The sequence below is a fragment of the Protopterus annectens genome, chromosome 11.part0, assembly GCF_019279795.1.
Source record: "Protopterus annectens isolate FY-2018-M chromosome 11.part0, PAN1.0, whole genome shotgun sequence".
Taxonomy (NCBI): domain Eukaryota; kingdom Metazoa; phylum Chordata; order Ceratodontiformes; family Protopteridae; genus Protopterus; species Protopterus annectens.
Genome location: NC_056745.1, coordinates 1,049,617,977 through 1,049,639,376, shown reverse-complemented (window position 1 = coordinate 1,049,639,376; position 21,400 = coordinate 1,049,617,977). Strand labels below are relative to the sequence as shown.

The 21,400-nt window shown below is 41.0% G+C and overlaps 1 protein-coding gene across 1 annotated transcript in view; it reads left to right on the top strand.

Annotated features, from left to right (window-relative positions):
* Positions 1 to 21,400, top strand: part of LOC122815018 (kinesin-like protein KIF21A) — a 1,294,913-nt gene that overhangs the window by 140,022 nt on the left and 1,133,491 nt on the right. Inside the window, exon 5 of the mRNA XM_044087270.1 lies at positions 20,513 to 20,576. Within this exon, the coding sequence (XP_043943205.1) occupies positions 20,513 to 20,576 (64 nt within the window). The remainder of the gene's footprint in view (positions 1 to 20,512; positions 20,577 to 21,400) is intronic.

The window sequence follows — 21,400 nt, the reverse complement described above, 5'->3', positions numbered from 1 at the left end:
GTTAGAATCAGTGAGGTCACCTCCACAAAGAGGCCAGTCACCATTGAGGTCCCCAAGGCTCTGTGCTTGGCCAACTTCTCTTTGGCATCTCCTTTTCAGATGTCAAACCCAATGTCAGAGATCTTTGCCTGACAAAGCTTGCAAATGATTGCAACCTGTGAGTAGTCATTCAATCCCATCAATATGAGAACACCCTTCAGAAAAGTGTAATACAGACAAACACTGGGTGCTAAAGACATGGTTTAAAAGTTAATATCAAGAAATGCGTTATGCTACCTTTTGGGAAGTCTACTATCCTGGCTGACTGTCATCAATAAAACACCCTTAAAAATTGATTCAGTAGTCCGGGATCTGGGACCTAATGTAGACAGTAACTTAGCTTCGACTAGCATGTGTCCAAGGTGCTAAGAAAATCCTTCTGTTACTCAACATTTAAGCAAGGGCATGGCATCTAGATCCAGAGAGGTTGTCACACCATTGTACTCTGCCCTCATCAGACTCATCACAGGTTACAGTGCCCCCTTGGGTATGTACCTGTCCAGACACATGAAGCAACTGGAATGTCCACAAAGATTCTCCTGCAAAAAGAATACAGGGAATAAATACAATGTCTTATGGTTTTCGCCTCAAAGCCCTGTCTGCTTACTTAGGCTTCAGAGTGGTCATCTTTACCTGGCATACAGGGCATCCCTGGACCCTGTTTTGATGAACATTTTACCCATCTGCAAAACAAACAACATCAGAACTTATACATTAAAAGACCTAAATTTGGCTTGTAACATAAATAAGATATGTTGGAGAGACAGATATGAATTCCCATCCATGTGAAGCAGAGTTCCTCCCTGTCCCTTTTTAAAACCCAAATCAATCCAATGTACAATTAATTGGAAGTTCATCCCTGGTTCGGCTCCTATGTCTCTGATGGACAGAGGCAGTCAATAAATCACCACCTGTATAAACCAAATGTGTGGGTCACATTTGGGTTGCACAGCTTGGCTTATAAGAGCCCTAGTGTTCATTAGCCTAGTATACACCTATGAACCTAATTGTGTATATTTGATCACCCATATCACATTTCTCAATTTTATATCAGATAAGCATAAGCCTGGAAAAATCAATTCCAGCACAGAGACTTGAGACACCCCACGTGGCCCCTGTCAGCATAGACAGATAACCTGTCCACCCTGACTTGTGTTCTGTTGTTTAACAAGTGTTTACCTGCTGATTTGCACACAAGATGGCATTTAATGTGTTTGATTTGTCTGTTATCCCTTATGTGCAATAGTGTCAAAAACCGTAAGATCAAGATAAGTAGTGTGCACTGTCAGCCCTTCACCAAGTGCTGCTGTTACATCTTCAAAGAATACCACAATATTCCAAACTTTTAATACTCTTCCACATATGGCAAAAATTAGGTCTTCAATTTCCTTCTGGATAAAGCTCCATTCTGACTTTCTTCACGTTTTTGCATAGAATACATATCACATTCCTGGATCTAAAATTATTTGGGCCTAATGTAAACTTTAATCTTTTGCGAATTTGTACTCCTACACTACTATAACCTATTGCCATTGGTCAGGGGAGACCGACCATATGATAACACTTTTTTGAGCAGACTCAACGACTTTTTAAAAACAAGGACTTCAGAATACTGCCACTTTATTCTGTTTTATCCCTCTTGATGCAGGAAACCTTTGTAGTACACATGGGCATGTGAGATGATTTACGTTTAGATTCCATTTTACAGTGCCCACAGAAGATTTCTTAAAATTTCAGTGGGTTAACTTTCACTCCTTTAGAGTGACGCTATGGCTGCCAAACTTTTTAGCAAATGTCTAGCCTGACTTCCCACTTATTGTCTACTTGTGCATTCAGCCTGACTTCCCACTTATTGTCTACTTGTGCATTCAGCCTGACTTCCCACTTATTGTCTACTTGTGCATTCAGCCTGACTTCCCACTTATTGTGTACTTGTGCATTCAGGGCACCCACATTTATCCTTATTTTGATATCTGATTTATGCTCATTTAACAGTCAGCACTTTGCCCTTCATTCACAAATGGTAGGAAGGAATAAACTTTCCAGTAAATCCATCTCGGCTCCAACTCTGTCATTTGTATTATGCTTTGAATCCAAACTGTCTTAGGCAAAACCTTGTTAACTTTGTGATCCATGCAGTACATTTATCTGCAGTAATAGTGCAGCTTCTCTGCTGAGACTGGAAAATGCTGCAAGTTTGATGGTGACTGAATATGTACTTGAGCAATTTAAGCACTTTTCATTGCGATGACTCATGCTGCAACATAAAAATTTTAATTCCTGGTCTGGTGTTTGAAGGTGTACGTCAGAGGCTTTTACTTTGAGTCATAGGTGTTTTTACCATTAACACCTGCACACTGCTTGATTCAGAGTTGGACTTTTCTTTGGACTTTGAGCAAAATGCACATGTTCATAAGTGTACTTACTCATTGGCATCATATCCACAGCATTTACTTTGTTCCAGTTAGTTGTGGTGGCTTTATTTGAATTCCTTAGAACCATTCATTCGTTTGTGTCTGTGTCCAGTCAGAGGGTTAGCAGCTAGTTTGGGTTTTGATTTGGCACCCCAACCCCTGCATAACATTTCATTGTGTTGGATGTTTTCGTTCTCTGCAATGGGTGCATATTTCCTTTAAAAGACTTTCACTTCTTGAAGATCAGGCTGTCCCTTTATATACTCTGCTAAGCAATGTCTTTGGACAAAGTGAACCTTTGCTTTGTAAAGATCAGATCTGAAGTTGTCTTTTTCATCTGTTTCTCAACCAGTGAGTCTTGGATCCAACTCTGGCCACTTCTAAAGACTCATCTCCATAGCTCAAACCCCCACCCCATCCATAATCCACCTTCTAGCAGGAATTACCCCCAGATCTTGTTTGCCACTTCAGCAAAAGAATGTGGTCTACTGTAGCATGGGCAATTTAGTGGATAGGGTAAGTGTTGTGTTTAATATCTTGTCATCATTATATTTTATTTTTGTTATTCCTGCCCTATGTATATGCTAAAAAATGTGTTTAGTTCTGTTGTGTGATACTGATCACTTTAGGCCTTGTGCCTTTGATTAGTTATTTCAAGTCCCTTTTTCCACTGTTACCTTATTGTAAGTACTTCTAATTTACCATTGTTGATATTTATATAACAATTATGTGGAACAGTTGGCAGTTGAGGCAGAACTGGCAGCTTACAGTGGTAACACAAAAATGTTGTATGATATCACCAAGCGACTTTCAGGAAAGTACAGTAAGCCAGAGAGACCTGTTAAAGATAAGCAAGGGAAAACCATCAATAGTATAGAACATCAACTGAAAAGGTGGGTGGAACACTTTGAAGAACTTCTAAACAGACTGTCACCTCTAAACCCTCCAATTATTAAGCCAGCCAATGAAGATCTACCAATCAATTGTGAAAAGCCAAGCAAGGAGGAGATCAGGAAAGCCATCATCCAAATGAAAAATGGGAAAGCGGCAGGACCAGATAACATCCAGGCAGAGGCCCTTAAAGCAGACCTGAATACATCAGTGGAGATGTTGTACCCACTCTTTGAAAGAATCTGGGCAGAGGAAACTGTTCCTTCAGAATGGAAAGAGAGCCATCTCATTAAGCTTCCCAAGAAAGGGGACCTTAGCAAATGTGACAACTACAGAGGCATCAATCTTCTATCAGTTCCAGGAAAAGTTTTCAGCCGTATCCTTTTGGAAAGGATAAAGGACATCACTGACAAAAAGCTGAGAGAAGAGCAGGCAGGCTTCCGCAAAAATAGATTGTGTATTGATCAAATTGCAACGCTCAGAATAATTGTGGAACAGTCAGTTGAATGGAACTCACCACTGTATATCAACTTTGTTGACTTTGAAAAGGCGTTTGATAGCGTGGACAGAGAGACACTGTGGAGCCTTCTGAAACACTATGGTATACCAACGAAAATAGTAAATTTGATAAAGAACTCATACAATGGTCTATCATGCAGGGTTATACATGGAGGGCAGCTCTCTGAAAGCTTTCAAGTAAAAACTGGGGTTAGGCAAGGATGCTTATTGTCACCATTCCTCTTCCTGTTAGTTATCGATTGGATTATGAAGAAATCTACTGCAGGACAGAAAAATGGGATCCAATGGACCCTATGGAGTCAGCTGGAAGATCTGGACTATGCTGATGACCTCGCCCTCATTTCTCACAGCCAGCAGCAAATGCAAAACAAGACAAATTTGGTGGCAGCTACAGCACTAGAGGTGGGTCTTAACATTAACAATCTGAAGACAAAGATCCTTAAATTAAACTCCACAAATACTAACCCTATCACTCTGCAAGGGAAGCCACTGGAGGAAGTGCAGTCCTTTACCTACCTTGGCAGCATAATTGACAAGCAGGGCGGATCAGAAGCTGATGTCAGGGCAAGGATAGGAAAAGCAAGAGCAGCCTTCATACAGTTAAATAGGGTCTGGAAAACAAGAGAATTATCCTTGATCAACAAGATAAGGCTGTTTAACTCTAACGTGAAGTCAATACTGCTGTATGGGGCAGAGACCTGGGGGTTAAACAAGACCACCACAAAAAAACTTCAGACATTTATAAATAGCTGTCTCAGGAAGATTCTACGGATTCGATGGCTAGACACTATTAGCAACACCACCCTTTTGGAAAGGACTAACCAACTTTCGATTGGGGAAGAAGTTAAGAGGAGGAGGTGGAGATGGATCGGGCATACTCTTTGCAAACCAGCAAACAATATTACAAGACAGGCGTTGCGCTGAAATCCTCAGGGGAAGAGAGGAAGAGGCCGCCCACGAAACACCTGGAGGCGAGACTTTGAGGCAGATGCTAAGCTTAGAGGCTACACATGGAACCAAATAGAACAGTTGGCCCAGGTCAAGATTCGGTGGAGAGCTGTAGTTGGTGGCCCATACCCTGTCAAGGGTGATGGGCATAAGTAAGTAAGATATTTGTTATAATTATTACCACTGTTGGTTAGTTGTTCTGTTTTTCTTTCTTGTTCTTCTTAAGTTTTTTTTAAGTTCTCTCCACACCATGTCAGATAAGCCAAACAATTTTAAAAAATGCACCTCCTGTGGGCGCAAGATCCTAATTTCAGTGCCCACCAGTAGTGGGTATGTTGTTTGGGTTCTGTCCATCGGGATGTTGAATTTGAGATATGTGCGGGATTGAACAACCAGACTTTGGTTGAGCCCTGCAACAAGTTAGTCCTCAAGGATTTGTTACCCTCTATCTCTTCTACATCTTCTGCTGGAACTCCCCCTCCTTCCAAGAAACCTTCTGAGAAGACTAAGGGGGGATTCATTGACTAAGAGGCTGGGAAACGATACCCTGATTGTTCTACCTTCTCTGTTTTGTGTTCAGCTCCATACACAAAAATTTCCAAACCTTCGGATCCAACTGCTTCTTCGGATCTGTCATGATTGAAGTCAAAATCTTGAGCTCACTACTGCTCCACTTTCACCCCAGAACTGATTCCTCCTAAGATCCAGTCATCATTCCTACAGAAGACCCTGAGAAAGACTTCCTGGCCACCCTCTTCCTAGCCATCTCTCGGGTCATCTAGGAGCTTAACCGAACCAGATGTAGACAGGATGAGGACGTTTCTCTGGGTCCAGATTCAGTTGTGAGTTTTACCATTCCCGTATCCCATCAGCCCCTATGCAATTGTTGATTCCTACTCTGATATGACTTTGTTTCAGAGCCATAGGACCCAAGAGTCCTTAGTCTGTCTGCATGAGATCTAAAGGCTTGGCATTCCTCGACTCCGTTGACACATCTGATTTCTTTGGCTCTGACTTTGTTGGAGCCAGAGGGATCTCAAGAGTGGAAGACTTGGTGCTGAATTGGGGGATTGGGTTCAACCATGATGCCCTTGAAGCGATTGCTTCCTCTTGGAGCCTCAGTGCTGGACAGCTCAGCTCTGATGTCTGCCTCAAGGTAGAGTTAAGGTAATGCTCTGAGCTATCCTAGGCAGTTGTCTTCAGCTCCTACCAAGACTGCCTTTGCTTCTGCTATGTCTTCTGCCTTTGAGGTAGTAGAGACAGCTTTCTCCACCACTGTGGATTGGACATACTTGCCTCCCTTGGGTCTACCCCTTCCACAATTATCTCTTGTAGTCTCTGAGCCTCTACATCCTGTCACATCAGGGCAGCTGGTCTGTACAAGCCTTGAGACAGTCCTCATTCAAGACTAAACTCATACTTCTGAGTCCTCTCTGGAACTTCCCACCAGAGAGACACATAGGAAGCATATGTGCAAGATGATAAGAGTACCCACAAGAATTCCTCACAGAAAATACTGACTTAGATGATGGGGAAGAGTCCTCCGGAACACCCCTTGTGGATGTCTCCTCCTTTGAAATACTTGAGCTTTTGGGACAGAAAGGTGGTTGATCTTCTCCAGTCAAACACATCCTCATGTCCTCTCAGAAGGATTCTTCTAGAAAGCTGTATGAGAGTAAATGGAAAAATGTTCTATTTGGGCTAACCAGAGACAATTAGACCCCTTTTCAGAGCCCACTCCAGCTATTCTAGATTTTCTTGCTTCTTTATTTAACAGTAGTCCTAGTTACCGTTCCATAAAGATTCAACTTGCAGCTATCTTGAATTTTCATGTAGGACATAACCATTCCTCTTTGGCCTCATGTAGATTATGTAAGGCTTTTCTTAAAGGTACCTTTTTACTCCACCACCCCCACCCACCCACCCATTAAGGACCCTACTCCACCCTGGCATTTAAATATACTTCAAGCCCTGACTCAACCCCCACTTGAACCATGTCTAATTTTTCACAAGGACAGGGTGTCTCTGCACTATTCCTTCGTTTGTACCTAAGGTGGCTTCAGAAACAGTTATGAATTAATCCATTCACTTTCCTGTTTTCTTTCCAAATTTTTTTCAACAAATGACTAGTACATGCTGCATCTTTGAGTTGTGCCTAGGCAACTTCTATTCTGTATCCATAAAATGAAGGATTTCAGAAAATCAGACCAGCTGTTTTCCTTTTCCAAAGTCAGACTGAGTAAATCTGTCTCAAAGGTGACCTTAGCCAAATGGCTAAATAATTGCCTTTCCTTTGTCTATAAGAAAAATGGATTAGCACTTCTGAAGCTTTCTAATGCTTATTCCACTAGATCTCTGGAATCTACCTTTTGGTCTAGAGCTTCGTGGATGACATTTGCAGTGCTGCCACTTGGTTTAACACTCTTATACTCACCACAAATTGGACATTTTTTCTAAAAGAAGAGCAGCATTTGGCTCCACTATACTCCAAAATATTCTTCCTTGAGGACCACCTTAGGGTTTCTGAGGATTCTGCCACATTGGTTGCGCAATGGATGAAAAAGACATCACATACAAAAGTTATGTACTCACCATAACTATGCATCTGTGTTTTTCATCCTTCCTCAACCATTATCATCAGCCCCCCTTTTTCCCCCATTTTCTACACGGTGTCAGGGTATGATGTTAACTGTTGCCATCTCTCTCAATTCAGTGCCACACTCCTGCCTTTTTCAACACTCATGCCTTATGGCCGCAGATCTTCTTTCACACAATCAATCCACCTCTTTCCTGGATGTCCTCATTTACTCCTTCCTGTCTGTCCCAAATCATCTTCACCAAATTGCCTTCTGTTTTTCTGCACATGTCCGAACCACAGTAATCTGATCTTTTTGATCTTTTTTTACAATTGGAACTACTTTGGCTTCTGCTCTTTTGTCCTCATTTCTTCATCTGTCCCACAGTGTGCAGCCTACTACCCTTCTCAGGCACTTCATTTCCATCACTTCTAACTTCTTGATCTGTTCTGCCTTTACTGCCTGGGTTTCTGTACCATACACTAGTACTGGTCACACCACTGTCTTGTGCACCTTACTTTTCAGCTTCTTTGGCATTCTTCTGTCATAGACTACACTTGAGACTCTATGCCAGTTGGCTGCAGCCCCTTTGATTCTAGCTTTGACCTCTTCATTCAGGCTTCCCTTCTCAACCACCCCTCCCAGATACTTGAAGCTATTTACCTGTTCCACCGTCTCCCCTTCTATCTCAATTCTCAACTTTTTCTGATTTCCCCAATTTGCTGCCATTACCGCTGTCTTACCTGTGCTTAGTTTCATCCCATGTGCTTTCAGTTTTACATTCCATTTCCCTATCCTTTGCTGAAGTTCTTGTTCAGAGCCTGCCTGTAATGCCACATCATCTACATACAGCAGCTTTGTTGATCTGTCCCCTCCAACCTGTTTGCTAATGTAGTCCATCACCATTATGAACAGCAGTGGGCTCAGCTCTGAACCCTGGTGTACACCCACTCCCACTGGGAACCTGTCTGTGAGGCCGAACACTGTTCGTACTTGAGTCATTAGCTCCTTGTACATAGCCTGCACTAATTCTACCAATGTTTCTGGGACTTTGAACCACCGCAGTACTGCCAAGATCAGCTTTCTTGGGACCTTATATGCTTTCTCCAAGTCTAGGAATGACCAGTTGGACTCTTTCCTCATCTTAAGCTTCTTCTCAACTGTCTGTCTCGCTGCAAATATCAGGTCAGTTCTACTGCATCCTGATCTGAATCCAAACTGCTCATCTCCCATCTTACATTCTACTACTCTGCATATCCATTTATCAATCACCCTGTCCAAACTTTCATGCAATGTGATAGGAGTCTGAAGTCTCTGTACTGCCCATGGTTGTGGATGTCCCCTTTGTTCTTGTACAGTGGCATGAGTATGCTTATTCTGCAGATCTCTGGGATATGCCTTTCTTTCCACACTACTATGAGTACCCTCAGGAACCATTTCTTCTCTCCACTATCTCACCCACCATCTTTGTCGTATCTGCTGTCACCTCAAGTGAGCCTGCTACTTTCCCTGACTTCATTTTCCTTAGTGCTGTTTTTACCTTTTCTAGGGTGGGCTCCTCTTCTCTCATCATAGGCTTTTTCAGAGGTAGTACAGCTTCTGTGGGATCTTCTTCATTCAGAAGCTGCTGGAAATGCTCCTTTCATCTGCCTTTGATGTGCTGTGGGCTGATGAGTAGGTTGTTGCTGGCATCCCTTATGAAGGGTGTCCGTCTTCTTTATCTTTCTGTCTTTGCCTTGCAACCTGATGTAGTTCCTTTGTACTACCTACTGTGAGTCACTTTCCAGAAGCTGCTAGAGTACCTCTGATGCCTTATTCATTGCTATTGCAACTCCTTTCTTAGCTTCTTTTGTTAGCCAACCAGTATTCCTTTGCCTGCTCAGTCTTTTTTATCTCAAATTTTTTCCTGTACTCCTTTCTTTTGATCACATCCTGGACTTCTGCAACCCTCTTCCTACTTAGTTTTTTATTTACTGGTCTCCTAGGTTATCCATAGGAGTATTATATTTTGCCTGACTGTTGATGAGCTCCAGCCTTTTTCTGTTATCCTTCGTTAATGCAGTTTTTACTGAAATGTTAAAACTTTTCACCGTATGTTTGCACCTTTATAGTTGCTATAGACCATGTGTAGGCTGAAGGGAGGGCAAACTTGATATGAGGTAATTCTTGCTAGAAAGAGGATTATGGGTAAAGGGAGGAGCTTGAGCTACAGAGCCAAGTCTTTAGAAGAGGGTGAAATTGGATCCAAGATCCATCAGTTGAGGAAGGACTAAAACAGACAACACAGATGTATGGTTATGGCGAATACATAACTTTCGTGTAATGCCCAGATACTGTTTGCTATTGCTCACTGCAGACTGAACTGTTATCTGTAAATTTTGTTGGGTTCCTGCTGTAGAAACCTTAGCTGTTGCACTTGGAAACCAAATCACCTTCATTCAGCCCTGGGGCCAGTTTGTTTAATAGCACTGAGATTCAGACTTTCCTTTGGTTTCACTGCACAGTTTGTTGTGCTGACTTCTTTCTTAACTGCATTACTTGGATTTTGCCATTTTTTAGTTTTATTTTAATAACTCTACAGTCTGATTTTATGAAACCTCATCTGCAAAAAATAGTATATGTTTCCACTGTAATATGGTCTGTTACTGATTTTAACAGAGTAATATTATTGAATTTCAGTTCTCATAAAACAATCAGATGTATGAAATAGCTGCATTAAGTATAATAACAAAATGTAACCATGCAAAAGAAAAAAATATCGAAATATCTATGTATATTTATAGTTTGTGAAACACAAAATGTATTACTGAGGGATGATACGCTGCAAGTACTTTAACATACTAAATATCATCTCTTTAGTAGCTGACATGCTCATTCCTAACATCTTGGAGTAAGCCAAAATAAAGAAATAGCTTATGAATGTCAAGAAGTTAAGTAAGCTGAGTTAGCGGCAGCCCCCTAAGCACACAACCTATGGTGAGAGACCTGGGTACACAAGTTGACAGTCTCTCATTTGACCATCATGTAGTGGCAGTGGTGAAAAAAGCCTTTTACTTAGTTCATCTCATAAGTAAAGAGATTGCATCCAGAAAAAAAGGAGGTTATTACCTCTCTATACTCCTCCCTCATTAGGCCAGTATTTGAGTACAATGCCCCATTTGGATACTCTCCAAACACCTGCACCAACTGGAAAGGCCGCAGAAATACCTCACAAAGAGAAACCATGGCCTCCAACACCTGTCCTATATGGACAGGCTCAAATCACTATCACTCTACTCTGTATCGTACAGGTTGCTCAGAGGTGACCTGTGTCTTGACTACAAGGCAATCTCAGACCCTGCTCTACTAGAGATGCTCCATGTCTGTAAGTCTAACTCCTCGCATAGTACCCGAGCAAAAGGCTTAAATCTAATATGTGACATTAACAAAACCTGATGGAGAGACAGGTTTGTCTGCCAGAGGCTGGCCCATCTCTGGAATAGACTCCCCATACACATCAAGCAAAGTGCATCGTTGACCCTCTTCTGCAACTGTGATGAGTGGATGGGCAACCACAACTTTGTCCCAAGGGTTCCACCTGTCTCCCTCATTGACAGGGGAGACAGGTGCTGATCGTGGTTTCTTTTCTGGGGATAAATTCTTGGCTAGCCTTGTAAGAGTCCCAGAACCGTTAGCCTAGTAATATCCTATGATCCTGTAGTGATCTTGGCTATTTAAAAGAAAAGAAAATTCTTCCTTCCAACGTCGTTAGGCAGGTATACTGGAGACTAGAGAGTCGTATGATAATAGGTGTCTTTTACTTTCTATCAAGTTCTTGGCTGCTAGACCCAGAATCAAGAAAATCTCATTCTTGTTTGTACTAAGGGCCTGTTTTACTTTGCCTACACCAAAAAGACAAAACTCCTATGGTTAGGGTATCCTAATAATGAAAATATCATAAAACATACTTCATCTAACCTTTCAATGTCTTTGGGCCCTATAACAAAACCAAAACTTATGCAGGAATCCCACAGTTTTATTGCCAATGTTTCTAGCACTTTGTTTACTTTTCTACCTTCATTGTTGAGCCTTAAAGGAGTAAAATGTCAACGTTAATATGTTTAATTTCTTTTTCCCACAGCTTAGACAATCTCCTCAACTTGGAACATCTATCGTATATGACTTCCCAATGAGCAGTAGATAACACCACCTTCTTTTTGATTATTCAGCTCTTTAAGTCAGTTTCATGCATCTTTCTTTCCCCTAAAACCCCTGTACACTTCATTACAGATCTCCATTTTGTCCAGGGATCCACCAGTTTCCTGCTTTTTGTATTAGTGTTATCATTCTATGTTTTAAGCTGTTCATAGATGTACCACATACTGTTCATAGAAGTTTTTTTTCAGGGGGAGCACTGTATACTAAGCTGAGTTCTACAGAAGAATTCATCCTATGGATAAACTGGGTGGGAAACAAATACTCCTATACATGGATTTAAGAGCAAATCCATGTATCCCTGATACTTTTAGGTACAACTGTGTAACTTGAAGTTGCAACCATATTTCATTACTTGATCTTAAGCCCACAGCAGATCTCCCCTACATGTTAAATCTGTTTAGCATTTAAACATCCAAACCTCTAGTATGAACTCAACATTTTCAGATGTTGCTTAGTTTGTATTCTCAGACTGCACAACATTACCTGCAACTGAAATGACTTACATCAAATTAAAAGCTATTGTATATCCTGGATGATATCATAGAACTGAGCCCATCATAAACATGGGCAGAATACTTTTTCTTTTGATGTCTGTTGTCTTTTGCTGCCAGAGACAAAATTGAGAAACAGTTTTTTAATCCTAAAATAAATGGATGTGTAAGGAATATGGGGAGAGAATATTTCCTTTAATGGCTTTAATCCTGCCCAAAGTAGAAGGGAGTTTAGATGTAATGTTAGAAAACATGGATGTAATTCCCACAAGGGTAATAAATTCTTATTGACATTATCCTTCCCAAAATACCCAATAAGAGAACTAAAGGGTTGGGATATAGTACTTCCTGAATTTCTGCTGCTAAACCACTCCTATCTCTGCCCCCCCCCCTCCAGTCTTGACACAGCTATTTTTTCTGTATTGCATTTTAGACACAGTGCTGCACTGAACTGCTAAAAAAAGCTGTATAATTGGCTTAGTAGGGCTGTCGATGTGTTAAATGAGTTGCTGGCAATCATCTGCAAATATCACCATTAGACACCGTTCTTCCATGTATTTTTCAATTTCTCTCAACTTATTTCCCACTAGAAATGTTAGCTCCTTCACAGTTAGAATGAAAATACTTGGCTATTTAGGCAGACCAGTCCTTTGTGTATGTTTTCCTACTTTGAGGAGACCCCCCACCCCCACCCCACAGTTGACTGAAATGCTATAACTATGGGGTTATGCTTAGAGTTAAGAGGTTTTCCTCTGAAGCCCCGTATTTGTTTGTTTTACTTATTTACACATTGTTGACTGTGTTAGTCCTTCCAGGCCAGTGGCCTCCTTTCAGGGGAGACCTGAGGAGATATTTATAGTGACTAGAGGAAATTTGGCTAAGACATCAGGAGAACTTGCCTCACTCTTTCAGTAAATACTGTGGGATATTTTACCTCCACCTGAGTTGCCGCTTGCTCATGTAAATTGAGGCCTCAGTTAAATGTCTCAGCCGAAGGACAGCACACTTTGGAGTACAGCACCCCACTTAGGCTGCACTGCAGTGTCATTTTTTAAATGAATCTGACTAGCTGATGTGGGAACAGAACCGACATACTTCTGATCTTCTGGCACTAAAGGTGAGTGATGTGCTTGTTGAGCTACTGAAACTGTGGAGAGACTGTATAAACTTCCATGATGCATCAAGGTCAAGATAAACGGCTATGTCTCCAGTGTATAGGAATAACCACACCTCTTCAGATTTGACAGTATGATCCGCACCTACCAGTTTCCTCTGGCAGGAGGAGGGCAGGGATAAGAAATCAAAACAGAAAAGCTCCTTTTATATATAACAAAGCATTTGCTATCTTATGGCATTCAGTTCTTTCAAATGGTCTTCCACCATCTTGAATAAATGCTTCCACAAGGGGAGAGCCTTGTTTTTGTATTTATTTATTTTGTTGTTGTTATTAATCATCCAGTCCCTGGCTCTAGTCAATTGCATGGCTAAGACATGTCTCAGTCTGTTGTTTGGTCCTGGTTGCCTCTGTCCCAGTCTATGGATTCTGTCAACATTCATATTTAAGTAGCTAGAAATGTGTGTATCATATGAATTAATTCTTCAAATAGTGGCCGCAGCTGCCATGCAGCATACATGTTTTCTGCGACTCCTAGCACTTGTATGCTATATCTTCATGAACAATTTTCCAGGCTAGCAGTCCACCTATGTCTAGTGATGGATGCTGTAGTTGCAGATTTTTCTTTCTTAATGAAGTGTTGTCTTCAAGCACTGAAATCGTGGAGTTTAAACTACATAAGCCCCTAACAGAGACTATTGTCTTGCAGGCTAGTTGCAGTGGAATGGTAGGCCTCAACTTCTGATTCAAGTAATGTTACAAGTTAAAAAAAGGGATTTTTTTTTTATTTTGACATGCCAGTTTCAGTCTAGCAAGATGTGACTGTTTCTCTGCAAACATAGATAAATACAGCAAATGTTTTTACAAAAAATAATCACATTGGAAGTACTACAAGTTTAAAATGGTCTGTTAGAGGGTCAGAGGGAGAAAAAACTAGGGAACTAGGTTTCTATTCCCTGCACACCCCCACCCCAGTCTCTTATAGTGTTTTTAATGGAGGGGGTTTTATGTTGCCAGTTCACAAAAAAGCAGCCTATTAAATTGTCTTCAGTAGAGATCAGTTTACTTAGTTTGTTTTAACCTCAGATTTCAGCAGACTGTAGAAGTTTTGTAGAAGGTATTTCAAATGCATTTTTAATCAGTATTTCAGTAATCTTGACCACTGGGATTTCAGCCACAGAAGGCCCTATGTCCAGCCTGACTGACAGCTCATTACCCTTCTCCTTCTAGGTGTGCAGGACATCCATCCTTCAGATAATGCCAGGATCTTCATAGTATAAGAATGACATCCACCAGTGCAATTTCATATCTTTCTTGCTGCACTTCACACCATATGTATTAACCCTGTTGCATCTGTAGTCTGATTTGATTTATGTTGCTTTAAAGCTCAGAACAGGTAAGCAGCCTGGTGGGGAATTTTCCTAGTGCTATTTTTGTGGTAGTCTATATTTGGTCAGCTTTTTACTCATTTAGTCAGATTTTCAGTTATTCATTTGAGCCTTTCAGGGCATAAGAAAAAGTAGATGTTTTTGTGGTAGCTAAAGCCCAAAGAGTGTCATACTTGTGTATTTTTCTTAGTCCCTGACCATAAATAGGCTCTGTTAAGGATTTACCCCTAAAGGCCTTGAGGTAGGCATCATTTCCTACAAAAATACTTGGATTCGAAGAAGTTTCATGCCTAAACTTAGTCTTCAATGACATTCTCAAGTTCATTCTCAGCCTTTGACCTCCCCATAGTAAAGATTAAAGGAATAGGCAGAATGAGATATGCTTGGCAACCCAAGCATATGTTCCATTGTAGCTTAAGGATGGAGGTTCCTGTGTGGAACTTTCATTGCTGTTAGAATTCCTGGGTCTTCTGAAGCCCCTTTGGAGGCCATCATGCCAAAGGAAACAGATATGTCCGGGAGACCCTAAGACCATGATCTGGCTTTCAGAACTGATCTCGATGGCTGAATCCTGATTCATAATTTCAGAAGCGGAGGATGGGAACACACTAGCTTGGTAAGGGACAATGTATCTGGTTATAAGGTAGAGGGCCAAGAATGCCTTTCACAGGTTTGGACTTCCGAGATGAACATTTCGACTTGCAGGACTCAGAAGGTAAGAGACAGATTACCTGCCCCAGCTTCTCTGCAGATGTCTAGTGCTCAGACATGTGGTGGGTCCCTCCCTCCCAGTTTAACCCAGGCTGTTTTCAGACAGTGGATCACCTTTGCCTAGATGTTTTCTGCAGGCTTTACAGAACTTGCTTTCAAGTTGTGATCCATCTTGTTATGAAGTCCCATGTGGTAAAAAGGAAGAGCCCTCGCCTGAGAAAGTATAGGACGACTCTATGATTATTCATCCCAAATTCCATTTCACTTAAGATGTGGTACTGGCACAGAAGGCAGTATTTTCTCTGTTTCACCTATAGAAGAAATCTCATTTGAATACATTTTAAAAAGAAAGAGTACTTCATATGGGAAGTCAAAAAAGTATCAGATGCCCAAAAAAGGTTCTTTGATTTATTGGATCTGGCTGATTCTAAAGCTGTTGCTGTTCCTCCTGTTTGGGGTCTCTGAAGGATGATTTTATGGCTGTTTGTAAGGCAGCAGGCACTCAGCCCTCCTGCCTGTAAGAAATATGTCAGGTTCTATAGGGTCCATGAGTCTCATAACTTCCTGTAATAATGACTCTGTGGTGGACCTCTGGTAGTGGTGTTTGCAGATCTAGGGATGGAATCCAGTGTTGTTCTTGCCTTTAATATTCTCCAAAATGACAAGGAGAACAGTGTTTGACCATTTTGGGAAGAAGTTGTACACAGCTGCCACTCCAGTCTTTAGGTACTTAAATTGTCAGGGACATGTTACTAAATACCAAATTGTTCTCCTGGTTCAAGTCAAGGACTAGCCAGGAGTCCCGAGGGAAGAATTGTTAGAGCTCAGCTAGACTGCTAATAAGGTGACAAAACACTCTGTTAAGAGTGATTATGATAGTTTACAGTCATCATCCAGGTTGACAGCTGTGGGATCACTAATAATAATAGTAATAATAATACATGATTGGCTGAGTCTACAGTCTCTGCCAAAGAATGTCAAACCACAGTTCCAGAGTGCACCACTGGGCAAAACTCTGCTCTTTGGAAATCCCACTAGTGAAATGTTTAGGAAAATGGAAGAAAGGGGCAAGCCTATGCATAGTATGAAGTAGATCTTTCACTCTCACATGTCATAGTTTAACGGGAACTATCCCTCTTTTAACCTGGTCCTTACTATTTTCAGACAAGGAAAGGGTAGGCTAACGAAAGGAAAAGGACCAATGTAAGAAAAATGTCAGGGAGACCACAGGAGTGTTTCACTACTAGGGAGCAGTCAACTGTGTGGATTACCCTCCCTTGATTACCCAAATCCGCACCCCCAGTCCAACCCCCTCTTGTATTCCTAATTTTAAAGTTAGTACTCACTCAGAATACCTGGGTAGCATCAGATTATCCATAGTGAGGTGTGTCATATGCCTGTAAATCTGAAACCAGCAGCTTTAAGCCTTACTGTAGACATCCATTGCGCTCCGTATGTTACGTAGCCAGTTACAGAGCATGTATAGTTTTTGCTGTCATTATAATATCTTGGGCTTCTTTTGCCATAGCTGTTGCTCTTTGAGGCATAGAGCAACTGCTGTGGTCTGATAACTCTAGCCTGCTGTCACTAAACGTGTGTACATGGAGTGGAGCAGTGGCGTAGCTGGAGGGGGGGGGTGAAGAGGGGCAGTCTGACTCAAGTGGCACTTTTGGGATTGTTAGTTTAATTAACGTCCTGTTCTTCTGGTCCGGTCGCATCACGTCTGTGTGTGCATTGCCGCACCGACATTTTGGTCTTCCTGTCCACCAGCTCAATTTTAAGTTTTGCTGCTGAGTGTTCAGCTGTTCACAGACTTGCTGCTAACAAGTGTTCATGGAATTTTGCTTCACTATTCCATTCCAAGTAAAGGGAGTGTGTGTTTTGTTGCTGCTTCACTGTTCCAAGTTATGAGTGTTCAGGGAATTTTGCTTCACCATTCCAAGTAAGGGTAGTGTGGGTTTTGCTGCACCGTTTCATTCCAAGTAAGGGGAGGGTGTGTGTGTCTTGCCGTTCGTCCAAGTATGTGTGCTTTGCTGGTTCACCGTTCCAAGTGGGTGTGTGCAAAATGCACCAGTTTAGGTATATCTGGTGGTTAGTGTTACTCAGGCTCAAACCCTGTACCTTAGATACTAGAAAGAAGAGCCTGAATTCCCTACCCATGCCACTTGTGATTCAAGGAGCTGAGTCCTGTCCAGATTTTCACAGAGTGTCTGGAATGTTTGGCTCTTACTTTTGGTCTGTTCCTCTTAAAATTTGTGGTTTTCTGACAAATCAGCGTGAAGTGAATTCAGTAAATAGCCATTTAAGTTTCAATCTTCCTATCTTTCAGGAAACGCATGTATTACATGAGCAATGTTTAAAATGTGTCCCTGGTTTTGGGCCTTTTGTCCCCCCCCAAATAAATGTTGGCTTTTTCCAGATTTCTTGTGCTGTAAAGTTTGAGAGGTGTAGTTAAGTGTCAAATGGATTTTGTAAGGAGCTGAGAGCTTCAGGGAAAGAGAATTTTAGTGCTGCTTATGCCAAGTCTGTTTGCATTGTTAGTAGCACAGCAGGTAGTATACTTTTGATGCAGAAGGCTGTGGATTCTACTCCTTCAGTATGTAGATGGATTGCTGATACTGTACTGAGTTATTGTTTAAATAGGAGGTGGATGCTGCAGATCTGAGAACGCCCTCCTTTGGAAGACATACCTAGTAACTATGAACCTGTTATCAGTTTGCTATCCATTCCTATTGCAATATTACTAACTTATTTTTTGAATGTAACATGGGCAGTTGATTCTTCAAAGGCAACAGGCACTTTATTTGTAGATGAAACAATGAAATATAAAGTTGTTTGCTAGCAGCAACCTCTTTGTTAGTTGCAGATCTCTTTAATGTGGAATTATTTAGATGACTTTTACTTCTGCAGAGATTGTGCATATTTATTGATATTGGTGGATTGTAATGACAGAAGTTTGAGTAGACTTTTATGATGTAAAATTTCTGAATTGAGTAGTTTTGTCATTATTGGTTCATACACTTTGTTTCATTGCTTACTGGAAAAATGTTGAAAACAAATTTAAAACACACTCTAACAAGTGTGCTGTATTATGCAAGGAATATAATTTAATGCCATCAGGAAGGTGAATAAAGAACACATGTATGTTTGTGTGGTCCTAAGTATGTGTGCAAGGGGTCTATGATTTGAAAACAGCCCAAAGGTAAACTTTATCCACCACTGGTCAGATGCATTTTCCTTGAATGTGGATTTCAGTGCTGTTTCAGTGAATGTGAGTTTCAAGGACAGAGAAGTTTTAATGCTAAGTCCGTTTTCATCATGAGACTGTATTGCTTTGTTTAGCAGATGCCTATCAGTGTTTGTGCTTTAAAATTTACAATAAAATCCAAATAATCATTGTAGAAGTAAAGCGTAAAGCAGTATGCACATTACAGTGTTTATGGTACATGGGGAGAAAGCCAAGTAATGAGACACTGGAATGGCTGCAAGGGGGAGGGCTGTGTATGGGGGAAGGCCCATTTGACCATGATTTCATGAGAGGGGAGGGGTGGCAAACTCAGACAGCCCCAGGCATCACAATCTCTAGCTACGCCACTATAGTGGGGCATTGTAGATGGTTAAGCATTGGCAATTTGTTACGCATTTGGTCAGATATTACTTGGTAAATTTAGCTTTGGTTATATTTCCAATGTTAGAAGCCCCCCCCCCCCCCGCCCAAATTGTTTCTTAACACTCTGACCTAATAAGGCAAGAGGCTCTCAGTTGCATTGAAGGATGATGCAGTACTGGTTGTGCTGTCATGTTGGCTTTGTATCTTACACCATAGTAACAAGCTAGCTGTTTTTAATTGCATTTGTAAAGCTAAGAACCATTTTCTTCTCCCACTATAGTATATTTTTTTAGGTGTTACAGTTGGTGTGGAAGGTGGACAATTTATATTGCACAGCCACTGGTGAAACTGTAGCTGTGCTAGGCTGTACTGGGATAAGATCCTGATGATGCCGAATGTGATTGTCTGTCTTGCACTTCCATTAATCCCACTACAGCAATAGTTTACTGCCTTAAGCAAGCAGACCTAATACTGTTTAATTTCTCCCAAGTCTTTTGAGTTTCTAATACCATGACAGGAATAGACCCCACCTAAGCCCAGGGTATGACTAGCATGTATGAAATTAGTATTGCGTCAGTCTTTCATGTTGGCCAAGAACGCTCTTCTCAGCACCTCTTGTGTATGAGACAGTGTGTGTAACATGGTCAGAATGTCTCAGTGAGATGTGGTAGAAGTGCCATGCAATGAAACTGAGTGCTGTGATGTTTAGTGATGGCAGAGCCTCATAGTTTGAGAAGTATGGTTACATTATGAGATACGTTAAGTGTTTTCACACACAAAGTAGGGCAAAGGCAGGGTATAGTTCATTACTGGCCACTATGCTTAGAACATTTTTCAAGGACATGTGTAAAAAAATATATATGGTAGGGTATCAGGAGGAAGTTTCTGCAGCTCCACTTGGTGCTGACTGCTTAATATGAAAATCATTTCCTGCATATTTTTGAGCAAAGCAGATCTCTTTTCTAAGTAGCTTTTGTCATTTTGCATTACAGCCTGTTTTTGTCTAGGGAGGATGTAAGTGAATAAGTTAACATAAAGTAAATGTGCACCTGTTTATTAAGGAATCCATCCATCCTCAACCCATTTTCCCATTTTTGCACATGGGGTCGGGGTGTCACTTGAACACTGACAATCATCTTGAGCCAAGATTGACACCGCTGGGTGGCTAGCCCTGCCATGGTAGTTCATCCGTACCACTCATTCACACACACACTCACTCCTAGGGCTAATTTAGTGTGTCCAGTCCACTTGCTGCATATCTTTGGAGTGTGTGGGGAAACCAGACTACCAGAGGAAACCCACGCGACCAGAGGGAGGACATGCAGACTCTGCACAGAAGGCACCCCAGCCAAGAATCAAACCGGAGAACCTCTTGCTGTGAGATGGCAGTGCTAACTGCTGCACTACCATGACCTCCCCAAGGAATACAGGACAAAAACTTTGAACTCCTCAACAGCAAGTTATGTTGCATGAGGTCCACCATATTCATAAATGTTATGTGTACTCAAGCAGTAGATTGGGTTTCTTTAATGTTTCTTATTCTGCAATACCATACGTACTTCAGAGCACTGTTTTTAAATAGTGTCTAAATAGTGTAACTTTCTTTATTTACAGGGGAAGGCAATGAAGAAATTAGCAAAATGATTCAGAACTACATAAAAGAGATAGAAGATCTCAGGTACTTCACCTTTTTCAGATTTTCTTAACTTTCATTTTGTTTTACTTGGCCTTTTTTCAGAAAATTATATTCCTTTATGGAGTACTAGATTCAATGAGATAACCAACCATTCATTATTAATTTTGATTGAGTGATTTATTATTAATGGTTATTAACTATGATATAAAAACCCTGAATATAAAAGCTGTGCATTTAACACAAGCGTGTAAAATAAAATTACATGTTTAAAAATGGAAAAAAAGAAACAATCCCCCAATTAATATTCTGCAATACAAGGGTGAATACACAGGAACTGACCATATTTAATGTCTCAGAATTTGTTATAGCAGTGTCATGCAATAAAAGTGTATGCTAAAGGTAATAATTTAGAAAGCCTAAACACCATTTTGTTAACTGCTTTCTGCTTTAGGGAGGAAGGAAGGGAGTCCCAGAATTACTGTTCTATAGACTTCAAGTAAACTAACCAACAGGACTATATTAGTAAAGCTAGTCATTCTCTGGCCTTTTTCTAAAAAGCAGCCTTGTGGTGATGTACTTTCTGTTATAAATCACTAAGGTCCTTTCACGAGGGAGTCCTGTGATTTCCATTTTCTAATTGTAATGGTTTTGCCTGCTGTCATTAGCAGTGCCAGAAGGGTTCTTTCATGAACTCCTTGTTATATTTCATTTCCACTGTCAGTGTAGTAGTTTTTCAATTCAGATGTTCTTAATATCTTTAACAACAACTTTAGTCTTTGGAGGTCGTCAAACCCTCAAGCAGCAAGCCACTGATGTCAGAATATCTGTGAAGTCACCTCTGTGCAAATATTCTCTTATCTTCTAAA